The sequence below is a fragment of the Monodon monoceros genome, unplaced genomic scaffold (assembly GCF_005190385.1).
Source record: "Monodon monoceros isolate NGI ecotype Baffin Bay Population unplaced genomic scaffold, NGI_Narwhal_1 Super_Scaffold_21, whole genome shotgun sequence".
Classification (NCBI taxonomy): domain Eukaryota; kingdom Metazoa; phylum Chordata; class Mammalia; order Artiodactyla; family Monodontidae; genus Monodon; species Monodon monoceros.
Genome location: NW_021703778.1, coordinates 98,050,710 through 98,074,158, shown reverse-complemented (window position 1 = coordinate 98,074,158; position 23,449 = coordinate 98,050,710). Strand labels below are relative to the sequence as shown.

Below are 23,449 nucleotides of genomic sequence, written 5' to 3'. Positions count from 1 at the left end.
CTGAGACTCACTGTTCACGAAGACGGCAAACCTCAGGAAGGACAGGTAGCGCTCCCCTTCAATGGGGTTCCAGCCGACATCAGGGTATCCTTTGGCCAGAAGCATGGGGCAGCTCTGTAGGCCACAGCCTGCCAAGTAGGTCACCACCTGCCAAGAACAATACAAAAGTAAGTGCCCAGGTTTGTTTGTTTTTTTTAATGTAAGTTTTTTACATAGCTATAAGGCAGGCAAAATTCTGGGAACTGAAGGGCTTTCATTTACCTAGAAGCTAGAGAGAGCCCAGGACTTTCCAGGTAAATAATTTAGTAGATTTGAAATTGGAACCTTTTATTATTTTTTTTATTATTATTATTATTTTTTTTGCGGTACGTGGGCCTCTCACCGTTGTGGCCTCTCCCGTTGCGGAGCACAGGCTCCGGACGTACAGGCTCAGCGGCCATGGCTCACGGGCCCAGCCGCTCCGCGGCATGTGGGATCTACCCGGACCGGGGCACGAACCCGTGTCCCCTGCATCGGCAGGCGGACTCTCAACCACTGCGCCACCAGGGAAGCCCCCTTTCATTCATTTTTGCTTCCAAGCAATTGACGAGACTGATGACCACTGCTATGTAGGAATGCTCCTTGTGTTCCATGGATTTTCCAGTTCTGGCAAGAGGGATCTGCCATTTAAAAGTAGGCCTAAGTAGGGTGTCTCTGGGGAGGCAACAGTGGATGCAGGCTGGCCATGTTCATTTGGCCATGCTATTTCAAGACCAAAATGTTCAGCCACTGGTTGACTGGGTGGGCCTTCAACTAATCAGGGGTCCCTAGGTAAGTTCTGGCTCAACAACAGCTGTCCCAAGTCAGGAGCTGAGACGTTCAACGTGGGATGGCTAGCAAAGAGGTCATGGCCACTTAAGGACTAGGATGGGTAGTGTGTTCTCTTCACTTCCAGGTTACCAGACACTTAGCAGAATATCTCAGCTCTGCGGTCTGGTAGAATATTTTAGAATCTCCCTACTTTTCAGAAGGTGCCAGGCTAAAAGCTTAGCAAATAGACCTCCTGTGCTTGAAATGCAGTTGTCATTCTAATTTAGCCTCTGATATTTTATGTATGTGGGGAGAAGAGGGGAATCCATCGTGCTGCTAATCCTCCAAGTCATGATGGTGTTTTCATTTTTTAGTCCCCAGGGCCTAGCACAGAGTAGGGGCTCAATAAACATTCGTCAAATGACTCATGTATTTGCTGACAGCAAATACTCTAAGTCATTTTGAAAGAATGATGGATCTGAGCCAAAACTCAGTAAGAAACTATCATCACACTTTTTCCTACTTAAAGGAGCAAGGATATTATTATGCTTGGAGTTTAGATTTTGTGTGGTCTTAAAAATGTCTGGAAAAGGGCTTCCCTGGTGGCACAGTGGTTAAGAATCCACCTGCCAATGCAGGGGACATGGGTTTGAGCCCTGATCCGGGAAGATCCCACATGCCGTGGAGCAACGAAGCCCATGCGCCACAACTACTGAGCCTGCGCTCTAGAGTCTGTGAGCCACAACTACTGAGCCCGCATGCCTAGAGCCTGTGCTCCACAACAAGAGAAGCCACCACAATGAGAAGCCCGCGCACTGCAACGAAGAGTAGCCTCCACTCGCCGCAACTAGAGAAAGCCCGCGCACAGCAACGAAGCCCCGATGCAGCCATAAATAAGTAAATAAATAAAGTCCGGAAAAGCATTAATAAAAGCAGGAATTAGGCAGAGTTTTCAGGGTTACAGGTGCAGGGCATTTCACCGGCCACAAAAATAAGTGCTCGTGTGTGTGTGTGTGTGTGTGTGTGTGTGTGTGTGTGTGTGTCTGTGTGTGGTTGCTGTTCCGTCTCAGGCCTGATTCCTGCTGTGATACATACAAGGGTGGAATGGAATGGCAGCATTTACTGGTCCTTCGCCTTCTCCCCTAGGGACCACACTTGGGGCATTTCCCGACACTGGTCTGAGTAAAGCCTGCGCACTGTGCTGAGCCACAAGAACCACCTGAAAAGGAGGCAGCAACCCCATCATCCTCCTCTACAGATTTCCCTGGGTCCCCTTTCTCCCCTCTCCCTGCCTCCTGGCCTCCACTCAACATATCTTGCATCTTCTGAGGGAGGCTTCTGGTCCTTGTCGAGCAGTATCAACTGAACAGGTGAACGAGCCTGACGCTGGGATGCTGGGCACTGAGGCTTGTGGCACTGTCTTGTCAAAAGAGAACCGTTAACTGCTTTTAAATACAGGTGTCAGTTATCATCACAGCACCCAAATAAAACCCATGATATTTATTGCTGTCTAAATGTGTGAAGAGCTGAGCCTGGCTGAAGTCTGTCCCACCAGAGGCAGAGACCAGGAATACCCAGGGCATTTATGGAACAGCTATCACATATCATGCTGCTGGGTGCACAGCTGCTGAGTCCCTGTGTGTATGGGGGCAGGGGGGTTGTCTTGTTTCTGTTCCAGTCAGTTCTTCTTATTGAAACCAGGAAGTGTTTTCTAACATATAAACGGGGTTGTGTTGCTCCTCTGCCTGAAGCCCTCCAGTGGCTTCCGTGGCTCCAGGCTCTACAGGGAGGTCCCATAATATAATAGGTAAGATCACGGCCTCTGGAGCCCAGTGCTTTTGACCCCTGGCTCTGACACTTACAAACCGCACGACACTGAGAATGTTCCCTAATCTCTCTGTGCCTCAGTTTCCTCTCCTATAACTAGGGCAACAATAAAAAGGCTTGTCCTGAGGGTCATGTGAGTTAATTCCGAGTGGGGTATGTCACACCGTGATTCCGGAGGAGAGTGGACTTCTGTTATTAGCAGCGATGGCAGCACAAGGCCCATTCCTTTCTGCTCGCACTCTGCGCTCTGGTCACACCCAGCTTTCCGAAGTTCAAGCACGCCACGCTCTCCTCTCTGAACTTCAAACATTCCTGGCACGCGCTTCCCCGCGATGTGACCGAGTAGCTTCTGCCCACGCTGGGGGTCATCTCTTTGCTGAGGGCCTTTTCTGATCCCCTTGTCAGGGTCAGGGGCCCACTCCTAGGTGCTCCCAAACCCACCACACGGTGGACGACCTTCTCCTTGTCCCCCTACTAGATTGCTCCTCTCCGCACTCGGGAAGTTCACTGGCAGTCTTGTCAGCTGTCTAGTCAAGGAAACAGTCCCAAGACGGGACAAATGATGGAGGCGAGGCGGCCTGACCACCACCAGGAGTGCACGTCACAGTCCCGACGACGTGGGGTAGCTCAGTTTCGTTTCCTCTGTCCACGGAGAGGACATGTGTGGGCCCTCTTTATCTTTAGAGTAATTATACTGTTTTCTGTCATGTCGCTTTCTTTAGTGTATAAACATGTAAATTCGATGACACAGAACTTTATTAGGAACCACAGGTCTCTGGTGGGCCCATGCAGACCAGTGAGGCTGGGCCTTCACACACAAAGAACACACATGTCCACATGTCCATGTCTGTGGAGCTGACGAGCCCAGACCACAGGAGATGCTTGGTCCTAATTATCACACAGTTGCCAGTGATTCACATCCATATATATATATATTTTTTTTTTCTTTTGCGGTTCGCGGGCCTCTCACTGCTGTGGCCTCTCCCGTTGCGGAGCACAGGCTCCGGACGCGCAGGCTCAGCCGCCATGGCTCACGGGCCCAGCCGCTCCGCGGCATGTGGGATCTTCCCGGACCGGGGCACGAACCCGTGTCCCCTGCATCGGCAGGCGGACTCTCAACCACTGCGCCACCAGGGAAGCCCCCCACCCCATATTTTTGTCACACGCTAAAGAGGTTCTGACAGAGACCCAGACTTCCGTCTTCTTTTCCTTGGCCTGGCTGTGCTGTAGGCAGTGGGGAGCAAGCACAGTGCCTCCCCAGGGCCAGTTACCTTCTCGAGGTCTGGTTCCTCTAAGCCCAGCGCTAACTCATTGTTGTCCATCACAGAGGAAGCAGCCACGTCCAGCGGGGTGGATCCTCTCATGGACGGGGAGGCTGAGGAAGGAGGAGAGAAGGAGAAAGAGAGAGAGAAAGAGGCCATCTAGCGCTGAGCTGACGTTGCAGTGCACACTAATGGCCAGGAGAGGGCAGCAAACACAAAACCTGGATCACATCGCTGCCCCCCAAGGGGGGCTGCCCACCCAATTTAAGAACAGCTCTATTTGCTATCTTTCCTCCCCACACTCATTACTGATTGTGAATATAGCTTCAGTTAGAAAATCAGTTCATAGGATCAGCCGGGACCACGTATTTTCAAGTGCTTTTCTAACATGGAGGTTCTTGGGCCCCCATTTGGTGATCATTCAAAAGTCTCAGATGTCACTTGATCAACTAAGCTCACATAACTTGGCCATTTCTGGGGTCACCACCTAGAGTTAAAAACAGCCTCAAACAGAATTAGCTCTTACAGTTAAATCAGGTCACCAACGTTGTCTTTCGTTTCTTTTGTTTGGTTCTTAGGCTAGAACTGAGAAAAACTTCAGGTGGCATTTTATAAAAAGGTTGGTCACTGTATGGTTGCATTTGATAAATAGGAAAACTGAGATTTCAGATTTCACATGCACGTCATGTGTGTATTTGAGTCTTCCACAAATTCATTTGGTTTACATCCACAACAGTGAGTGAGGCATGTGCATGCGTTGGTTTTCTAGCAGTGGTGATGGATTTACACTCTTTGCCCATAGTTGCTCCTGGCCCGTGTGCCTTGCAGCTACGAACGCACTGGCTGGTTGGCTGATGGGACAGGCATGCAGCCCAAGAGGGGATTGGATCCATGACCTTGGTCTCGTTAGCACTGCTCCCTGGTCAGTTGAATGGGCTGGGAGGTGCTGTATCTCCAGACTACATCCACAGTCTCAGGCACCATTTCATATACCATGAGCCACAGGTCTTCAGAGAGAAGAGTCAAACTGTGGCTATGCTGACACAAATCTATCACCAGCGCAGGTCGGCAGCGACTTCTCTACTTAGGTTGGAGAGCGGAGACATGGTATTATTATCATCTCACCTGTTTTTAGATCAGGCAGGGTTCCTTCTTATATTTAAAAATACCATAGCATGCATGTGACTTTTTTCCCTTTATTGCCTAAGTGGTCAGCAGGGGGAGGGTAACCTCTGAGCCAACAGCAGACGTTATGATGTGACCTACCTAGGCCAACACTGCTATTCTCCAGCAGGTAACTGAGATGCTCAAACATGGCCTTCTGATTTTGTCGGCTAATTCGACAGAAATAGCACAGGAAGCGGCAACAGCTAGCAACCATCTTTGGAAAGGCAATCTGTAGGGAGAAGTAGAAAGTGTCAGGGAGAAGAATCTATCACGAGGCCTTTCTGAAAAGGCTGACTTCAAAGAGTCTTCGGGTGAAGTCTTGCAAGCTGCCAACAGTTTGGAAAATGAATTTTCTCCTTACTTCCAGATGGTTCCAAGACTGATTCATAGGAGGGACAGAGAATACACACCTAAAAGAGGCTTCTAAAAATACTGAGAGCTAATTATAATTCCTGAAGTTATCTTTTCTTTCAAAGAAAATAGATGTCAAACCAGAAACCCAGTCATCCTTACATGTCATGAGAAACTGTACAACCCTACATCAGACTATTCTAACTAGGAAGGGAGTAGACGGAAAGGCAGATGGGTGGTCACAGACAAACAAGACCCAAAACTATGATCAAACCTGAGTCTTCTGGGTAAAGGTTGGCTCCTACAGTTGTAGAAGTCCCCAGAGCATCACCGTCTCAGACTGTGAGCCTTCCCCCTACTTCTGTCCTTGATAACTACTCTCCTATGGGCTCCTATAGTACTCGTAATATGATTCTTACAATTTAGCGCTGAGATGCCAACTTCTATTACCATCTACAGTGCTTGGCTTCTCTGCTTAACAAAGTAATTAGCATCTCCAGGGCTTGGCCACATCTTCCGTCCGATCAATCATGCTCAGTAAATGGTATCAGTGTTGGCTCAGGACCCTAGAAAGCCCTTAATTTCTGCCTTTAGAATCATGGAGGCTCTGAAAGCTCCAGTCTGCCTGCCTGCTGAGGCGTCCAGACATTTGCTCAGGGATCTCCTGGAGAGAGTCCACTTTCAAAAGAGACCGGAGGGAAGGAAGTGAGGAGGAAAGTAAGCCTGGCTCCTGTTCCTACCTCACAGCCCTCACCTGTCAATACTGGTGGAACTGCTTTCCTAGGATCAGGCACTTCGGAATTTCCAATATTTGAAAACACACCCCATCTTCTGCCTTCAGAAGCTCTCTAGCTCTGAAGAGGACCCAGACAAATTGGGATACATGCCCAGGTGGGCCCAATCAGCACTCCCTGCCCCTTGGCAACAGGAGCTCCCCCCGACAGCAGGCTCCTTATGGGGGAGCTGGCCAGGAATTCCAGCATCGTCAGGAACTTGGCTCAGAGAGGAAACACGCATACTCTGGTGGGAACACTGCCAGGATCGTTATTAAAATCGTGTTCTCCTTTAGAGCACCCTTCTCCTGACACAGCACCAAACACAGCAGGCTCCTAAGTGGAGCCAGAGGCATTCCATCTCCGAAGGAGCAGGGCTGCAGAGGATGGGAAGGAGACTAAGCAGCCCAGTGGAATGAGCGAGAAGAACTCCTACACTGGCTGGACCCCATCTCATGGCTCCTTCCTGGCTGTGTGCTCATCCCCGCCCCCTCCTTGGGAAGAGTCACTAGGCAGTTGGCACCAGCCATGTGGCTGTGAAGAGGTCACCTCACGTGTCCCTGCCCAGGGGTCAAGTTCTGGTTAAATTCTCCTCGGAGCATTACCTGAGATTTCTCTGCACCCAGCACGTTCACCATCACCTCCATGACTGTCTCGTGCATGCCGAGGACTCGCATGAGGTTGGGGTGCTGGTAAAACACCTTGTTGTTCATTATGTCTCTAGGGTAATCAGAGAGAGAGGTCAGCCCTTGCTTATTTCAATGCTACGACAATTCAGGGGCGAGAACACACAAAGGCACAAACATACTCGGGGTGAAGTAATGTACATGTGACGTGCTGGAAAGATGCTAAGAAGGCACTAGGTTGGTGAGAATATACATGGAGGGCCTTTCTTTAGCTGAAAGGAATATTTTGTGCTCCTTTATTTCTACTAAGTGCTCTCTTTCTTTGAAATATTTCCTTCTAATGACATTAAACAGTTGTCCCTTGCTTTTTTTGCTTGTAATAGTTTTGAGACAGCTCAAATCACTGGATTTCTCTTCCTCTGTGTGCTAAGGGTCTTCTACTTTCTGTTCTCTTGTCCTTATATCTATGTCTCTATGTACTTCAGTTATCCAAATGGTAGGGCTGTACCCTTTCCTTAAGGCAATTGTGTATTAGGTACCAATGACATTTTTGGACAGCAGTGCTAAAAAATCAATGAAATGATCAACAATGAAACATAAAAGGAATTGTATTTTTAAGTCATTCAACATAAATTCACATAATAAGGCTGCAGGCAAATTAAAACACAGAAGCAGCCTGCGACCGGGCTGTGGAATCCCTTGCAGGTGGTTACTCTCTGCCCATACCCATTCCCCCAAGGGTTGCAGCTGTTAAGAGGAGACACAATCAGTTTTTAGCGCAGCTGTGTCTACTGCAAGGGCTGGGGGAGAGGCTAATTCTGTGGCTTTTTTCTCTTTCCATAGAAGTCTCTTCATCTCTATTATAAGATTCCTCTTTGGAAATGAGTTTAAAAAATGCATGCATCTTCCCCCGACTCCCAGCAGGTGTCCTCAGAGTCCCTGTTCTGGGGCTCAGTGATGCTCCTTTACTCTGCAGGCTCGTGGGTGGTAGGATGGAACATCCAGCAGCAGGAAGGCTGTAGCTCTAGTGCTTGATTTTAATCAAGTAAAACTGTGGGCTGGTCAGTGAACCTTGTGGGGCTTCAGTTTTCTCATCTGCAAAAGGGAACTATGCAACCTAATTAAAGGAAATCTTTTTGATGTCTAAAATGTGATCTTGCTTGTGGTATATATATATATAATGGAATACTACTCAGCCATAAAAAAGAATGAACATTTGCTATTTGCAGGAACGTGGATGGACTTGGGGGGCATTACGCTAAGCGATATAAATCTGACAAAGAAAGACAAATACTGTATGATATCACTTATATGTAGAATCTAAAAAATATAACAAACTAGTGAATACAACAAAAAAGAAGCAGACCCACAGATATAGAAAGCAAATTAGTGGTTACTAGTGGGGAGGCGGGGAGGGGAAACATAGGGGTGGGGCAGTGGGAGGTACAAACTGTTGGGTGTGAGGCAGGCTCAAGGATGTATTGTACAACACGGGGAATTTAGCCAATATTTTGTAATAACTGTAAATGAAAAGTAACCTTTAAAAACTGTATAAAGTAAATTAATTTTTAAATGATGAAAATAAAAATAAACAAATAAATAAAATGCAATCTTTCTGGTGACGTGGCTTCTAAGGAAGAGCCACGAGCTACTGTCATGGGGAAAGGTGTCTCAAAGAACGGAAGAAAATGACTCCACATTAGTCCTGAGAAAAGGGAGGAATTAGGCTGTAATTTTTCAGAGGGAAGTCTCAGAAGATCTCCAGTCAAAAACTCAAGTGCTCAAAACGTTTCTCTCTTGTGGAGTTGAACACACTGCCCCTTCCTCTGGAGTGTTTCATTGCCTCCCCGGGGCTACTTTTATCAGATTCAAAGTAAGTATCTGCTTTTCTCCAAGATTCCTCCCCGCTTCTCCTGGCCGTGCCCCTTCATCCCCGGTAGCCCACTGTCTGGTCTCTCAGGTTATCGAAGGTGACTGATTTAACGAGCACATAATCCCATGAGGAATGAAGTCAGGATGGGGGCACACGTAGGTTTTATGTGATTTGATTCCAGAACTGCCATGTAGCAAGTTGAACCAGTTTTCCCACCGGAAGCTTCTTTTTTTTTTTTTGCGGTACGCGGGCCTCTCACTGTTGTGGCTTCTCCTGTTCTGGAGCGCAGGCTCCGGACCCGCAGGCTCAGCGGCCATGGCTCACGGGCCCAGCCGCTCCGCGGCATGTGGGATCTTCCCGGACCGGGGCACGAACCCGCGTTCCCCGCATCGGCAGGCGGACTCTCAACCACTGCGCCACCAGGGAAGCCCTCCCACCGGAAGCTTCTTGGAGAACCTGCCCTTGATGGGAATGGCCTACCCCAGCCCGTTGATCATGAGCAGCTCCTCCTCCTTGCCCATCCGGACACTAAGCAGGCAGCGAATCTGGCCCAGGGCAGCCAGCAGGCTGATGGTGTCGCTCACGGAGGCCTGGCTGATGGTGTAGGTCTTCCGCAGTGCCTGCAGCAGCTCCCCGATGCTGTCGTACTGCCTCCGCAGGAGGTTGAACATCATCCGAACCAGCTCTGCATCCTGGATCTGGTCCTCCTGGGCCCAGCAGATCATGGTCTGTGAGATGAGCTCCTTCAGCGTCGCTAGAAGGACAAGAGGAAGGACCAGTACTGAGGCTGTCAAGGCTCAGGAGAGCTGCATACTTCCGCCACGTCATTCAGTGATAACACACATCATCAGCTGGGAAGGGTTAAAAAATTCTTTTTTTAAGGGTGGGGTATGGCAGGTAGAGAAGTAGAGCATATTACCAAAAGGCAGGACCGTGAGCCGTACTATAAGAAAAGAGTATCTCCACTGTGAATTGAGAAACCTAAATATTCTATTTGGATTAAATGACATTAAATGACGTTTGAATGATGCTGGATGTAGAAGACGAAATAAGACGCCTTCTTGCCTTCAGGGTGCTCACAAGCTGGTTCTTTACATTTTCATTTTGACTTAAAAGTTACATTTTATCTTTATTTTATAATGTAATGTAATACGCACTAACACGGATGCAAGCGCCACGGGATAGAGTGGGGAGTGAGTGATTCTGGATGGATGAAAACATTAAGAAGACATTGGTCACTGCCTCTTTAGAGTAAAGCACTATTAAGTGCTGGGATTTCTCTACCATAAATGCTATTCTCCAAGTGTTCTAAAGATACCACGTACCACGAACTGAGTAAGCCATGCCATTGACTCAAGAACTAAAATATATTTGAGTTGACACAAACATAAAAATACATTAGGGGATGGAGAGAAGTAGACTGACAACACTCTTTTAGGTCCAAAGACTTTGCAACACTGGACATCTGACCATCACCTGCTGAACTGGTTGTGTTGTCCTGGATCTTTTTTTTTTTTTTTTTAGGTACGCGGGCCTCTCACTGTTGTGGCCTCTCCTGTCGCGGAGCACAGGCTCCGGACGTGCAGGCTCAGCGGCCATGGCTCACGGGCCCAGCCGCTCCGCGGCACGTGGGATCTTCCCAGACCGGGGCACGAACCCGTGTCCCCTGCATCGGCAGGCGGACTCTCAACCACTGTGCCACCAGGGAAGCCCTGTCCTGGATCTTTGGCAGGAGTCAGCTGACATTATGTCAGGGACTAATTTCACAAGCATCAAGAGAGAAACCGGTATGACTCTGAATTCAAAATTTATCAGGGCTCATGCTGGTTGCACAGAAACACCACTGGCTGCACAAGTAAAGGAAAGACGGCTGAAGTGGGACTCAAACCAGCACTGGGACCTTCAGAGGTTGAACTGAATAGCCCCTGAGAAGTGCTGATGGGCACTGGTGGGGGAAGATGACCAAAAGAGAGAGGCAGATCTGTGCAGAAGGACAGAGTGATAGGGGGCCCTGCCAGAATGTCTGGGAAGGCACTGCTCAACCCTCTCCATGTCATACACATTTCTAGAAGACACCATAACAGAAGTTAGAAATGCTGCTCTTATAATTTCATCCAAGTCCAGCTCTGCCTGTCACACTCCTGCAAGGTATGGATGGCACCAAGATCGTTAATTCAGACCCAGTGATAAAGGCAGAGCTCAGGGGATGATGAAGGTCACATAGTCTATCAGTGAAATGACTGGGAATAAGCTCAGATGGGTGCTCTCGGTAGCCTGTGCCCCATCTTTAACAGTCTAGTTTTCTACTCCATATCACTAAATATGGCAGATATCTGCTCTACATACAGTAATGGCTCATCATAAGGATATAAAAATAGAACTTCATTACCAAAGCTGCAGAAGAGATCTAGATGTAACGGATTAATTTAATTTACCGCTGTGTCAATCAACCCTGTGGGTGTTTTAGGTTCAGATAGGAGATGTAAGCTGAAAAACTTAAAAAAGGATACCCAAGGCAGAGAGAAGCACCGTTAAAAGATGTTCTCACTAAGAGATCTCACTAGGCAGGGACTGCTGACTAATATCTGTTAGGTTAGATAATATCTGTACTCTCTGAGAGAGAAAAGTTGTTTATGGTCTAAGCCTGGGCTCCTCTCAGGAACTTGTTTCCCCAGTAGCCCAATGTAAAAGTTCCTATTTCTCCTACCTAATAGCCACACTAAGGAATAAAAGCAGGACAAAACCATAGACACTCTTGGATGCAACGTAATTTTATCTAGTCCTAGTCCTGTATGTACATTTCCCTCTTAAGCCTGAATTTGGCCTGAAAGAATTACAGTTCTCAATACTTACAACCACATACTTTGCAGAGATAACACACATCACCACAGTCCCCGCCACACTTGAAAAGCAACCAACAGAGTTGTTAATCAGCTCAAGGGCCATTCCAACAGGGAATTTTACAGTCATAATGAAACCAAGCAAATATTAGCTTTCCCTTAGCCTGGCTTTCAGATTAATTCAGGATTTGCGCTTGCTCTTAGCCACCACTGACTTATCAATCCAAATCAACATTTGTAGCCCAGAGAACGAAACATTGCCAGCAAAGCATCTCATGAGAGGGCAAATGGGAAAGGAAACAGCTATTTTTTTTTTTTTGAAAGGGCAAGATTTTATTTTAATATAGTTGATTTACAATGTTGTGTTAATTTCTGCTATACAGCAAAGTGATTCAGTTATACATATATATATACATGTATACACACACACACATATATATGTATACACAGTCTTTTTTTAAAGTTTTATTTTCCATTATGGTTTATCACAGGACACTGAGTATAGTTCCCTGTGCTATACAGTAGGATCTTGCTGTTATCCATTCTCTATGTAATAGTTTGTATCTGCTAATCCCAAACCCCCAATCCATCACACCCTCCCCCCCCAACCCTCCATGACAACCACAAGTCTGTTCTCTATGTCTGTGAGTCCGTTTCTGGGAAACAGCTCTTTAACCCAAAAGGGTGGAGCAGGAAACGCCCCACAGGTTCTTCATCCAGGCCAGCCTTCAAGGCACGTATGAGACAACAGGATAAACAATTATCTGTGCGTGACCAAGCTAACGCTCAGTTAAAAAAATGTGACCCCAAGATCCTGACAGAAAGAGCAACTCATCGTTGTGTATTGATGGGCAGATGTAATTCAGCCAAAGGCATGACATTTAAGGCCATTCTTGTTGGACAGGGGTTCAAATGGTGAGACCAAGGTCCAGAAAGTGAGAGAAAGAATAACTATGAGAAGAAAACAAATTGGGGGGTGGGAGGAAACATTCTTAAGAACCCTGAGAAGCATACTTTGTGGCCTGACGTATGCTAGAGACCTAGCACCCACCAAGCAAACGTAGACTGAATCATGAATTTCTAAAGGCCTAAACACTTCTGGGACTGAGAAAATGGAGCGTTATACCCCTGGCAGCAATGCTGTTGACAATTCCTCAGATTTTAATTAGCTCCCACGAGCTAGCATCAGAGAAGCGTAACCAGGGTAGAAAGGTTAAAAAGAATACATTTTCTTTTCTTTTCTATTTTATAAAATAAATTTATTTATTTTTGGCTTCATTGGGTCTTTGTTGCTGCGCATGGGCTTTCTCTAGTTGCGGTGAGCGGGGGCTACTCTTCATTACGGTGCACGGGCTTCTCACTGCGGTGGCTTCTCTTGTTGCGGAGCACGGGCTCTAGGCGAGCGGGCTTCAGTAGTTGTGGCTCGCGGGCTCTAGAGTGCAGGCTCAGTAGTTGTGGCACACAGGCCTATTTGCTCTGCGGCATGTGGGATCTTCTCGGCCCAAGGCTCGAACCCGTGTCCCCTGCATTGGCAGGCGGACTCTCAACCACTACGCCACCAGGGAAGCTCAATACATTTTCTAGAATGTGGTAGGCTCTCCATGTATCTGTACATCTGGGGATTAAAATAATTAAGGCACATAACCATGTCTGGCATATACCATGGGCTTAATAAAGGGTAACTATTATGCTATCTATGCCAGTACCTATAAAAATGTGATCCACAGACCCCTGGGATCTCCAGGAGCCCTCAGGCAGTTTGCAAGGCCTACTGTATTTTCATAATAACTCTAAGATGTCGTTTGCCTTTTTAATTGTGTGGATAGCAACACTGATGGTGCAAAAGCAACAGTGAGTAAAACTGCTGGGGACGTAGCACAAATCAAGGCAGCAGCACCAAACTCTATGCTTTACTGCCACATCCCTGAAACAACGCCCAGTGTCTCATAAGACTGTTCTGAGTGAAGTACAAAGATTATTAATTTTATTAACAATAAACTCTTGAGTATACATCCTTTCAATATCCGGTCTGACAAAATGGGAAGCATGCCTAAAGCACTTCTGTTGTACAAAGGTCAGTCGTTTTCCTGAGGAAAAACACCTGTGCAATTGTCGTCATTGTTATGAGCTAAACTAGGTGCTTATTTCATGGAATGACATCTTAATTAAAAGAAGGACAGACAAACTATGGTTAATAGTTTGAGTATTAACCATAATACTCTCTTGAGTAACAGAGAAATATTTTCTTAAAAATGAAAGAAGCCTGTCACTTGAAGGAAAACAACTGATAGTACCTATTGCCAAGTTTATCATTCGAGCTTTCAAGTGAAAACTAGAATTTTGCAAAATGTTTATCTGCCACTGTGAATTTGACAGCTTCCCAGCACTTAAAGACCTTTCTGATTAAGTTTTGATATTAATGAATGATTTAAAAATATTTTATAATAAAATGTGTCAACATTTGAAAGCTCTGTAGAACTCAGTGAACCAATAATTTCCCAAAGGTCAATGCATGATGTTACAAAAGCATCACGGGTAAAAGAATCCATTTAACATGCAAGATAGACCAAGGGATTGTTAGGTAACCAAATACAAAAATTTCTTTAATATGATTTCAGATCCCACATAGCAAATTAACTTTTGAGGAACTATTACTTGCTGAGTTTTGACATAGTATCAGAGAATATCCACAATTAACTGAAAAGGCTACTAAAAATACTCCTTCCCTTTGCAACTATATATCTGTTTGAGGCCAATTCTTTAACCAGATATAAGAATTCAAAAAAACAAAAACAAAAAACAGAATCTAGCTATCTTCTAAGTCAGACACAGATTTATAAAAATGCAAAACAATGTCACTCATCATTTTTTTAATTTTTAAAAATTCAGTTGTTTTTCATAGATGTTATTTATGTAAATGTAATGGGTTTACTATTTATTAATTTATTGAAGTACAGTTGATTTATAATATATTAGTTTCAGGTGTACAACACAGTGATTCAATATTTCTATAGATTATACTTCATTTAAAGTTATTCTAAGATATTGGTGGGCTTCCCTGGTGGCACAGTGGTTAAGAATCCGCCTGCCAAGGCAGGGGACATGAGTTCGAGCCCTGGTCCGGGAAGATTCCGCATGCCGCGGAGCAACTAAGCCCGTGCGCCACAACTACTGAGCCTGCATTCTAGAGCCCATGAGCCACAACTACTGAAGCCCGTGCACCTATAGCCCGTGCTCTGCAACAAGATAAGCCACCACAATGAGAAGCCTGCACACTGCAACGAAGAGTAGCCTCCGCTCGCCGCAACTAGAGAAAGCCCGCACGCAGCAGCGAAGACCCAACGCAGCCGAAAACTAATAAATAAATAACAAAAAAACCCCCATCATTAAAAAAAAAAAAGAAGATAGTGGCTATATTCCCTGTGCTGTACAATATATCCTTGCAGCTTATGTATTTTATCATAGTAGTTTGTACCTCTTAATCCCCTACCCTATCTTGCCCCTCCTCTCTTCCCTCTCCCCACTGGTAACCACTAGTTTGTTCTCTGTATCTGTCAGTTTGTTTCTGTTTTGCTATATTCGTTTGTTTTAGTTTTTAGATTCCACATATAAGTGATAATACACTGTATTTGTCTTTCTCTGACTTATTTCACTAAGCATAATTGGGTTTATTATTTTTAAAGGAATTAACAAATAATCATTTTCCCATAAAACTGAAAATAAATTAGAATTTAAAACAATTCTAATTCAGTTTTAAATGTGTTAACGTGATAGATATAATCCTCATAAACTAAAGCATTTGGGGATCCTTGGTAATTTTTAAGAGCATAAAGGGGTCTCAAGACCAAAATTTAGAGAATCAGTGGTCTCTATAAAAGGCCTATGTTAGGTGATGGCTGTGATTGGAAAGCAAAGCTTTCCCTACAGCTAAGATGAAACCCTGTTCCATTAGGCTATGTGATTCTAATCAAGTGGCTGAGACCTGAACCTTGAAAAGTGCAGCTTAGGAAGCTTTCTCTGTTTGTTTCTGGATAGGAGGTAGATTAAACGAGAGTACAGAAAGAGTAAGACAGCTCACATTGAGAATTAAAGTGAAGATTAAAGAATCATTATCTCGAAAGTTGAATCCCGGCAGTCGGCAAGGGGCCCAGCCGTTACTCATTCATCACCAAAGGGCTTCCCGCCAGCTTGAAGGGCCCTAAATGCTTCCCTCTTCCATTTGGGTTGAAGATCAATCACCTTGGGGGCGAGGAGGGGGCCGGGTATCTTTGATACGGAGGTTGCTGGGCCTTCTGCAGCCTGCTCTGCGGCCAGTACAATGGGGTGCACAGAGAAAAGGTGGGCTTCAGGCTGCAGGGGGCGGCATTAAACCTCTGCCCCCGACATTAGCTTACCTTTCAGCAAAGACTTCACTCTCATTAATGCTGGAAACCAGGGCTGTCAATTCCAGAAGGCTTTGCTCTGGAGGCCATGTATATCTAGGCCTCAGGACAGACGTCACTCACCTGTTTCTGCCTCTCCTCATCTTAGTAGCTGAATTACCTCCAGTTGTGTCCCTCCTAAATAAGCTCATTAATAATAGAACGATAATTTCTGTTATGTGCCCAATTTTGAGTAAAGAAATCTATATGAAACTATTTCAAGACACAGTAATTACCCACAGCAGCCTAGCTGGGAAAACTAAGTACATACACGTGAAGAAGAAATAAAGTGTAAAATAATGGGCGAAACCGTGTTGCCTAAGACGTTTAGAAATAAGACAACTTATAAGAAGGTACAACTTCCATTGTAATACATATACCCAAAAGAAATCAGAGAAGAGAAATGATCAGATGTTCCCTTCTTACTTTTTTCCCTAACGAGTCCTTTATCTAAAGTTCTTTATGTTTCTAGAATAGGTCCACGTTACATGGAGACTAAAGAAGAAGGGAGGAAAAAGTTCTATCATGAAGTTAAGAGGGTCCCTCCAAGGGAGATACAAAACGGTCTGAGAGAAAAGACATTCCAATGGTTTGGAATGCCATTTCCCTTCAAAGTATGATTCACACAAGTAGTTCACATAGTAAATACTTATTTTTTTTTTTTTCTGGTATCAATGGGAGAGTGCTGACAATTTTGGAAGGATTTTCAACAAAGCAAACGGAGGCGATTCTCGAGATACATTTGAATCTCTTTCTTAAGCAGAGACAGATACAACTAAATATTGATTTCATTTCTGTTTTTCTAAATTCATCTTTGGAAATGCTGCCCTTTAATGACTAAAGACACTCTGGTGTTCATAAGAAACACATCTCTATGTCTGTGAGTCTGTTTCTGTACTTAGAGAACGAATTTATGGTTACGGGAACGGGGCGGGGGGGAGGGGTAGATTGGGAGTTTGAGATTGACACGTACACATTGCTATATTTAAAATATATAACCAACAAGGTCCTACTGTATAGCACAGGGAACTCTACTCAATATTCTGTAATAACCTATATGGGAAAAGAATCTGAAAAAGCATAGATACTTGTATATGTATAACTGAATCACTTTGTTGTACACCTGAAACTAACACAACATAGTTAATCAATGGGAAAAAAATTGCTAAACCTACAAAGAAAAGAAAAGAAATACATCTCCTGAAGGGGGCGAGGCTCTGGGAATAAGGTAAAGGTGAGGTGGAGAGGTCAATCTACTGTTTGCCATCATGTTCTGGCCCCTGTTACTTTCCCATAATGTGCACACACGTCTAATTGCTCCACTCAGAACCTCCACCCCATGTGATAAAATTGCTTCCCCAGTCTTGGTTGCAATGCTAGGATTTTTATCCACCGATTTACCTGTTCCAAGAAGGCCTTGTCAAGTGAACTGGATGGTTCAGCTCATGGGATTTTGAAAAAGCTAACGTGCTCTTTTCAAAAACGAAAAAGAAAGAAAGATATGTAACCAAGCCCTTGTTTTTCTGTTGAGAGAGGAAAAAATCCTATGAAACAGAACGCCTTTGGGATGCTAGACGTGTACGTGTGGTTTCCTTGATGATTATAAACAGCTTCGCTTATGAAATTATTAACATTCTGACTCACACCTTACTTTTGTAATTAGCCTAATTAGGGATAGTCAAATCTAGGCAATTATATCAAGTATATGATCTAGAAACCGCATTTTAAATGATTGCTCAGGCTAACTCAGAGTGGAAATATTTCTAAGGCACTGTATTGTTTAGGGAGACTTGAAGACTGAAAGGTAGTCTAAAAGAAAAACAGCTACTTCACTACTTAATTTCTCGACTAGTCAGACATTCCACATAAGAAGAAAGGGTTAGACTGTCTTCAAATTAGACCTAGCCTTACTTACTACACTGGTTTGGGAGCCCAGGTGGTCATTTGTTGGTAAGTTGTTTATTTCCTTCCTCTTGTCACTTTGTAACCTCCTATTGGACCTCAGAACCTCAAGCCCAACCATTCTGTGAACCTAGCAAGCAAATTCTCTAGGGAGTCACCCATCATACGTGGTATAACGCTTTTCTAAATGGTCAAATTACCAGCTTTGCCATGCCAACTACAATAAGAGAAAGGCCATTTATTCTCACGGTGCAGGTTTAAATTTTTAGGCTTCAGAGGTCTGAAAAGCATCTTTTCATCTCTAAATTTAGACCACAGTCCAAGTGGCCATCAAACAATGAAGTGCATGCTTATTATCAGAGAGCAGATGTTGGCCACTGGCAAAGCAAATCCCTGCAGCTTACAGATTCCAAACCTATGCTGGTGTTACATTTCTTTGAGTGTGCTCTTAAATCTGGGTCGGTTTGGAAGAAAAAGTGTTCCCAATTACATTGTGGAGAGGGCGCAAACAAAACGGCACTGCCCTTAGTTTAAACTTAGAAAGCAATTTATAATGCTCACACTTACAATGGGAAAAGAAAAATAATTATCTGTCTCTAAATTACGTACACTTATTTTTAAATTCTAGGTGATTAAAAAGTCAGCTTGTGGCATGCTGCAAATGCTCTGGAGGCGTAACAGTTGGTAGATCAATTCCGAGTAGAAAGAACAAGTGTATTTTGACCTCTGCTTTCTTCCTCCCTGGGGTAGGGTGAATAATGCCCCTCTACACCCCCGCCAAGATGTTCAGTTCTAAATTCTCAGAACCTGTGAATATGTTACCTTACATGGCAAAGATACTTTGCAGATGTGTTTAAGTTAAGGATCTTGAGATGGGAAGATTATCCCGGGTTATCTGGGTGGGCTCAATGTAATCACAAGTGTCCTTTTAAGAGGGAGGCAGGAGGGTTAGAGTCAGAGAAGGACTTGTGATGACAGAAGCAGAGGTTGGACCGGTACCTCTGCTGGAGGGGCCACCAGTCAAAAAATGCAGGAGGACTTTTGAAGTTGGGAAAGGCAAGAGCGGATTCTCTCCAGAGGACTGCAATGCTACTAACCCGTTTTAGACTTGTGACCTCCACAGCTGGGTGCTAACAAATCTGTGTTGTTTTAAGCCACCAAGTTTGTGGTAATTTGTTACACCAGCAGTAGGAAACTAATATAGTTCCATGGATAGGAAGTCCTGGGTTGAGGATATCTGACTGTTTTCCTGAAGCTCCAAATCAGACTGGAGCATCTCAGTGAGCAAGTACTACAGACATTGGGATCTGAGAGAGAGCCGGTTTTCTAAATTTTTTATGAGGCAACTGGAGTAAATAAATGACAGGGTTGCTGACAAAAGCAAAGTCTCTCTGGATCTGGCCCAGAGCTTGTGTCAAACGAGAACAACATCAAACGCAGAAAGTACCTACCGTAGAACCGCTATGGCCCATTAGATAATGTACACACATCACAGACAGCACATTCTCTAGTTCCCGTAACACAGCTTTTTGGCCTCTACTCCCCCTCTGAACATCAAGGGTAGAAATGCCTACATCTCAACACTACCCGCTGAGTATATGAAAGATGCTGTAGGTGATGACCATCATGGCATAATGAATATTCCTGACAATGAGCCAGCAACCATTTGACCATCCTTCCTTCTTAACAGAACTCTGCTTTTGTACCGATATCTGCCTCTCTGCCTTACGGCCCATGTTCCTCTGTGAAAGGACCCAACACCACTACAAAGGTGGCTCTGTTGACTAAGTCACCAGCACATGTTATTTTCTAGGTCACACGCATCGGTTCATAAGTTGACCCACGATCGAGTTCTCCAATCAAAGGTGATCTCAGGATCCTTGCCCCGCATATCAGGGCAGAAGAAACTTTCTTGCTTTTCCCTTGGACACTGTAATGCATGGATGTAAGGCCCAGAACTACAGCCGCCATGCTGGCTGGGGACGTGAGCAGAGCCAAGGGATTAACTCAACCAGGGCCTGGCTCCATCTCTAAACCTCCAGATACGCCAGTCAAAAAAGTCCCTTGTCAGCTACTCTACCTGAATTGGGCTTTCTGTTCTTTTTTGATGAAAGCATCTGAAATGATAATTGTGGAGATGAAGTTCTTACGTATGACCTGTGCTTTGTATATTCACTTCAGAAGCTGAGAGGGATGCCAACTTCTAAGTATCAGAACATTAAACTGAGCACTGCTTTAGTGAATTCTTATATTCCCTTCCCTTACCCCGTGAAGTAGGAAGTATTATTCTCTTTTTTTACAGAGAAGAAAACTGAAACATACAGAAGTTACAGAAATTTGCCTAACGTCATAGGTAGTAAATGAGCGAGCAGGGATTCAAACCTTGCCTGCGAGAATCTAAACCCACCTACTTTACCATCTTAGCGTTGCTTAGTCTCAACAGCTTCATAAAATTCAGAAAAATAGTTATCTTTATTAATGCTTTAAATTTATATTATACTGCTTAGATGGTCTCTTAATAAACTCCAAAATGGATTCAGAAATAAATCCTGAAAATCATAAAGCTTTAGCTCTTTTTCTAACTGACTCTAGCTGGGCACATTAGCTACTCTCTCAGAGCCTTGGACTCGTCACCAATAAAATGAAGTGAACAATATAAAATCCATGTTGAAGAAAATGAATGGGAGTGTGGGCTAGTGACAAGAGTGCGGGGTACTTTGTTCCTGCTCTGCCTGTGTGACTTTGGTCAAGATGCTTTACCTCTCTGTGTCTCTGTTCACTTCTATGGAGTCAAGTCACTTGTGGCTTTATATTCTATGATTCTGTGTCTATCCAACCCACTGAGCTCTTGAAAGTGTTGTTCTAATTTATTAAAATGGTAAATGAATGCCTATGGCTTCATCGGGTAAAACTGATGAGCACCAAGAATTTTACCACTGCTCTCTTTTTTTTTTTTTTCGCGGTACGCGGGCCTCTCACTGTTATGGCCTCTCCTGTTGCAGAGCACAGGCTCCGGACACGCAGGCTCAGCGGGCATGGCTCACGGGCCCAGCCGCTCCGCGGCATGTGGGATCTTCCCAGACCGGGGCACGAACCCGTGTCCCCTGCATTGGCAGGCGGACTCTCAACCACTGCGCCACCAGGGAAGCCCTACCACTGCTTTTTAATGCTACCCAGCTTGCTCTTTCCCATGATGTTACCCAGCTTGCTCTTACTAATAGTGAAACCTGAGATTGAGGAAGTAAAATCTTAAAATGCCAGCAGTTACTGACCATGGTGAGGAAGTGGTCATTATCAAAGCATCACTGCACACCGCTAATCACTTACATTGAGGAGATGAGCTGTGGAAACTTGATGGCCTTTCTGATGACCGTCCTGATTGCTGGAGGAGAAAGAGCCCTTCCTATGTCAGGGGTCAGACGGCACAATAACACTCTCCAGATTCAGTTGGGAAGATTTACTGGGGAAAGTCTCATGCCCTCTGTGCTCTGAGCTCCAGAGCTTCCTCGGGGCTGAAAGTCTGGTCTGTGTTACAAAGTATCCAAATACCTAGACTTCTGAGCAGAGAAGGTCAGGGAGAAAGTCAAATCCATCCACTCCAAGGAGATTTGGAAAATTCATCACGCTCATTTCTCTGAACTTGCCTGGTGCCTCTCTGTCTCGGGCTGTGCACTTGGTGCCACTTTTGCCTCATTTCAGTAGAACAAGGATGCTATTGAGATCACTGAGAACAAGGTTACAAGGCCCTGAAAACCTGAAAGGCAAAGCCTGCAAAGACAACTGGACATTGTTGTTCTAAGAAAGAACCGCTCTGTTTACGACGGGGCCCAATGAACAGGCACTGGCTGTCAGACCCCCAGAGACATGTGATGCGCAAGCGCCCCACCGCCTGGCTCTGCAGCAGGCAGCTGAACGTCTAAGAAAGCACCCAGCTCTCGTTCATCTCAGCTCTCCATTTAATTTTGGGACATGAATACTTGTTTCCTTCTCTACGGGCTTCCTTGGCTGGGGAATAAGGATAAAAGTTCAGGCTGCTTGCTAGAACATTCTACCTCTCACAACAGTAGTAGCCAATATTTACTAAGAGCCTCCTGTGTGTCAGACTCTGTGCTAAATGCTGTATCTGAATTATTACTTAACCCTCATGACCACCATGTAAGAATAGAAAAGACAGATGTGGCAGGAGCTGAGTTTCTCCAACATGGATGGCCGTTGTTAGACTAATCCTCACTTTATTTTTTATTTTATTTATTTATTTTTGCGGTACGCGGGCCTCTCACTGTTGTGGCCTCTCCCATTGCAGAGCACAGGCTCCGGACGTGCAGGCTCAGCGGCCAGGGCTCACGGGCCCAGCCGCTCCGCGGCATGTGGGACCTTCCCTGACCGGGGCACGAACCCGTGTCCCCTGCATCGGCAGGCGGACTCTCAACCACTGCGCCACCAGGGAAGCCCCTCACTTTATCTTTTATGTTGGCAAAGAAGCACTTCAATTTAATAAACGAACCAAGGATCTTGTAAATAGGGGGTCTGCTGAGGCAGTGGGGGAGGGAGTGCTGTACAGGAGACAGAGCCTCTCACCTCTCTGCACAACTGGACCCTACAAACTGCCCAGTCTCGCTGGCCTGGCTGCCCTGGACCTTGGCTCTCAGGGCACGCCATATGGGGACAGTCTCGTGGCGGTTGGCTATTTCTGCTAAATCTGTTTCCCTCCCTCAGTGGTTTTCTACCTTGGCCAGAGCATCCCCCCTTGTGAAGCAGACAGCTTCATCCCCAGGACCGTTTCCCCAGCTGGCTGGCCACCCCCTCCCGTTAGAGGCAGCCCCGCAAAGCACCAGTGGGGCTCACGGTGCCGGTCCTGCCAGCCCATCTCTGCAGCCTCCTGGGGTCTCATCCATCATATGGAGATAATTAGCCTGTTGTTTCTAGAATAGTCAACCAGCCTCATAATCACTTCCTCAAAAACACTCAGGCGAGTAAATGACCGATGATGACAACAGGGTAAAGAGAACAGAGAGAACAGATGACGTCTGCTGATGGGGTAGGGAGGGGATCTCTGAAATGAAGATGAAGCACAGATGGGGCAGCAAAGGACTCAGGGACCTGAGGTCTCTGTCTTTACTCTGTTGGGAAAGCACTCAAATTGCTTTTATTTTAGTTTCTATGTTTTATTCACCGTGGAGAATAAACTGATGGTGAGGCAAACTCCCAGCCATGCGTCCTTGATGTCTGTGCTTCCCTGTCCGCCCCTTCACTCCCTCCCGCCCTCGCCCAGCATCCCTGCACAGTTCTGAAAGGGCAGGGTCCCTGCCCTGGATGTGGAGCTTGATTCCCATCTTGGCCTCTTTTTCACATGTTGCAAGAACCTCGTCCAAATTATTTTGCTTCTCTCAGGCTTAGCTGCCTAGCGTACAAAATGGGAATCTGCCTGCCACTATATCTGGCTGTTTGCTGTGGGATAAACTCAGATGAGGTAAAACTCAGGTTCTAGCACAGAACCTGGCACAAAGCTGTGCTCAGTCGATGGTAGTTTTTCCCTCTCCTGACAGACTCTCTTCTCCATCGCGAGAATGCAAGCTACTCCGAGGGGGGGGGCCTCACATCGACTGATCAAACAGATG

At 45.5% G+C, this 23,449-nt stretch overlaps 1 protein-coding gene across 2 annotated transcripts in view; it reads right to left on the bottom strand.

Annotated features, from left to right (window-relative positions):
* RYR3 (ryanodine receptor 3) overlaps nucleotides 1-23,449 on the bottom strand; it is a 563,985-nt gene that overhangs the window by 134,716 nt on the left and 405,820 nt on the right. For both annotated transcript variants that reach the window (XM_029237020.1, XM_029237021.1), the window contains exons 39-43: nucleotides 9,149-9,422; nucleotides 6,775-6,889; nucleotides 5,145-5,274; nucleotides 3,888-3,991; nucleotides 12-147 (exon numbers count right to left, since the gene is read on the bottom strand). In XM_029237020.1, coding sequence (XP_029092853.1) covers nucleotides 12-147; nucleotides 3,888-3,991; nucleotides 5,145-5,274; nucleotides 6,775-6,889; nucleotides 9,149-9,422 — 759 coding nt within the window. The remainder of the gene's footprint in view (nucleotides 1-11; nucleotides 148-3,887; nucleotides 3,992-5,144; nucleotides 5,275-6,774; nucleotides 6,890-9,148; nucleotides 9,423-23,449) is intronic.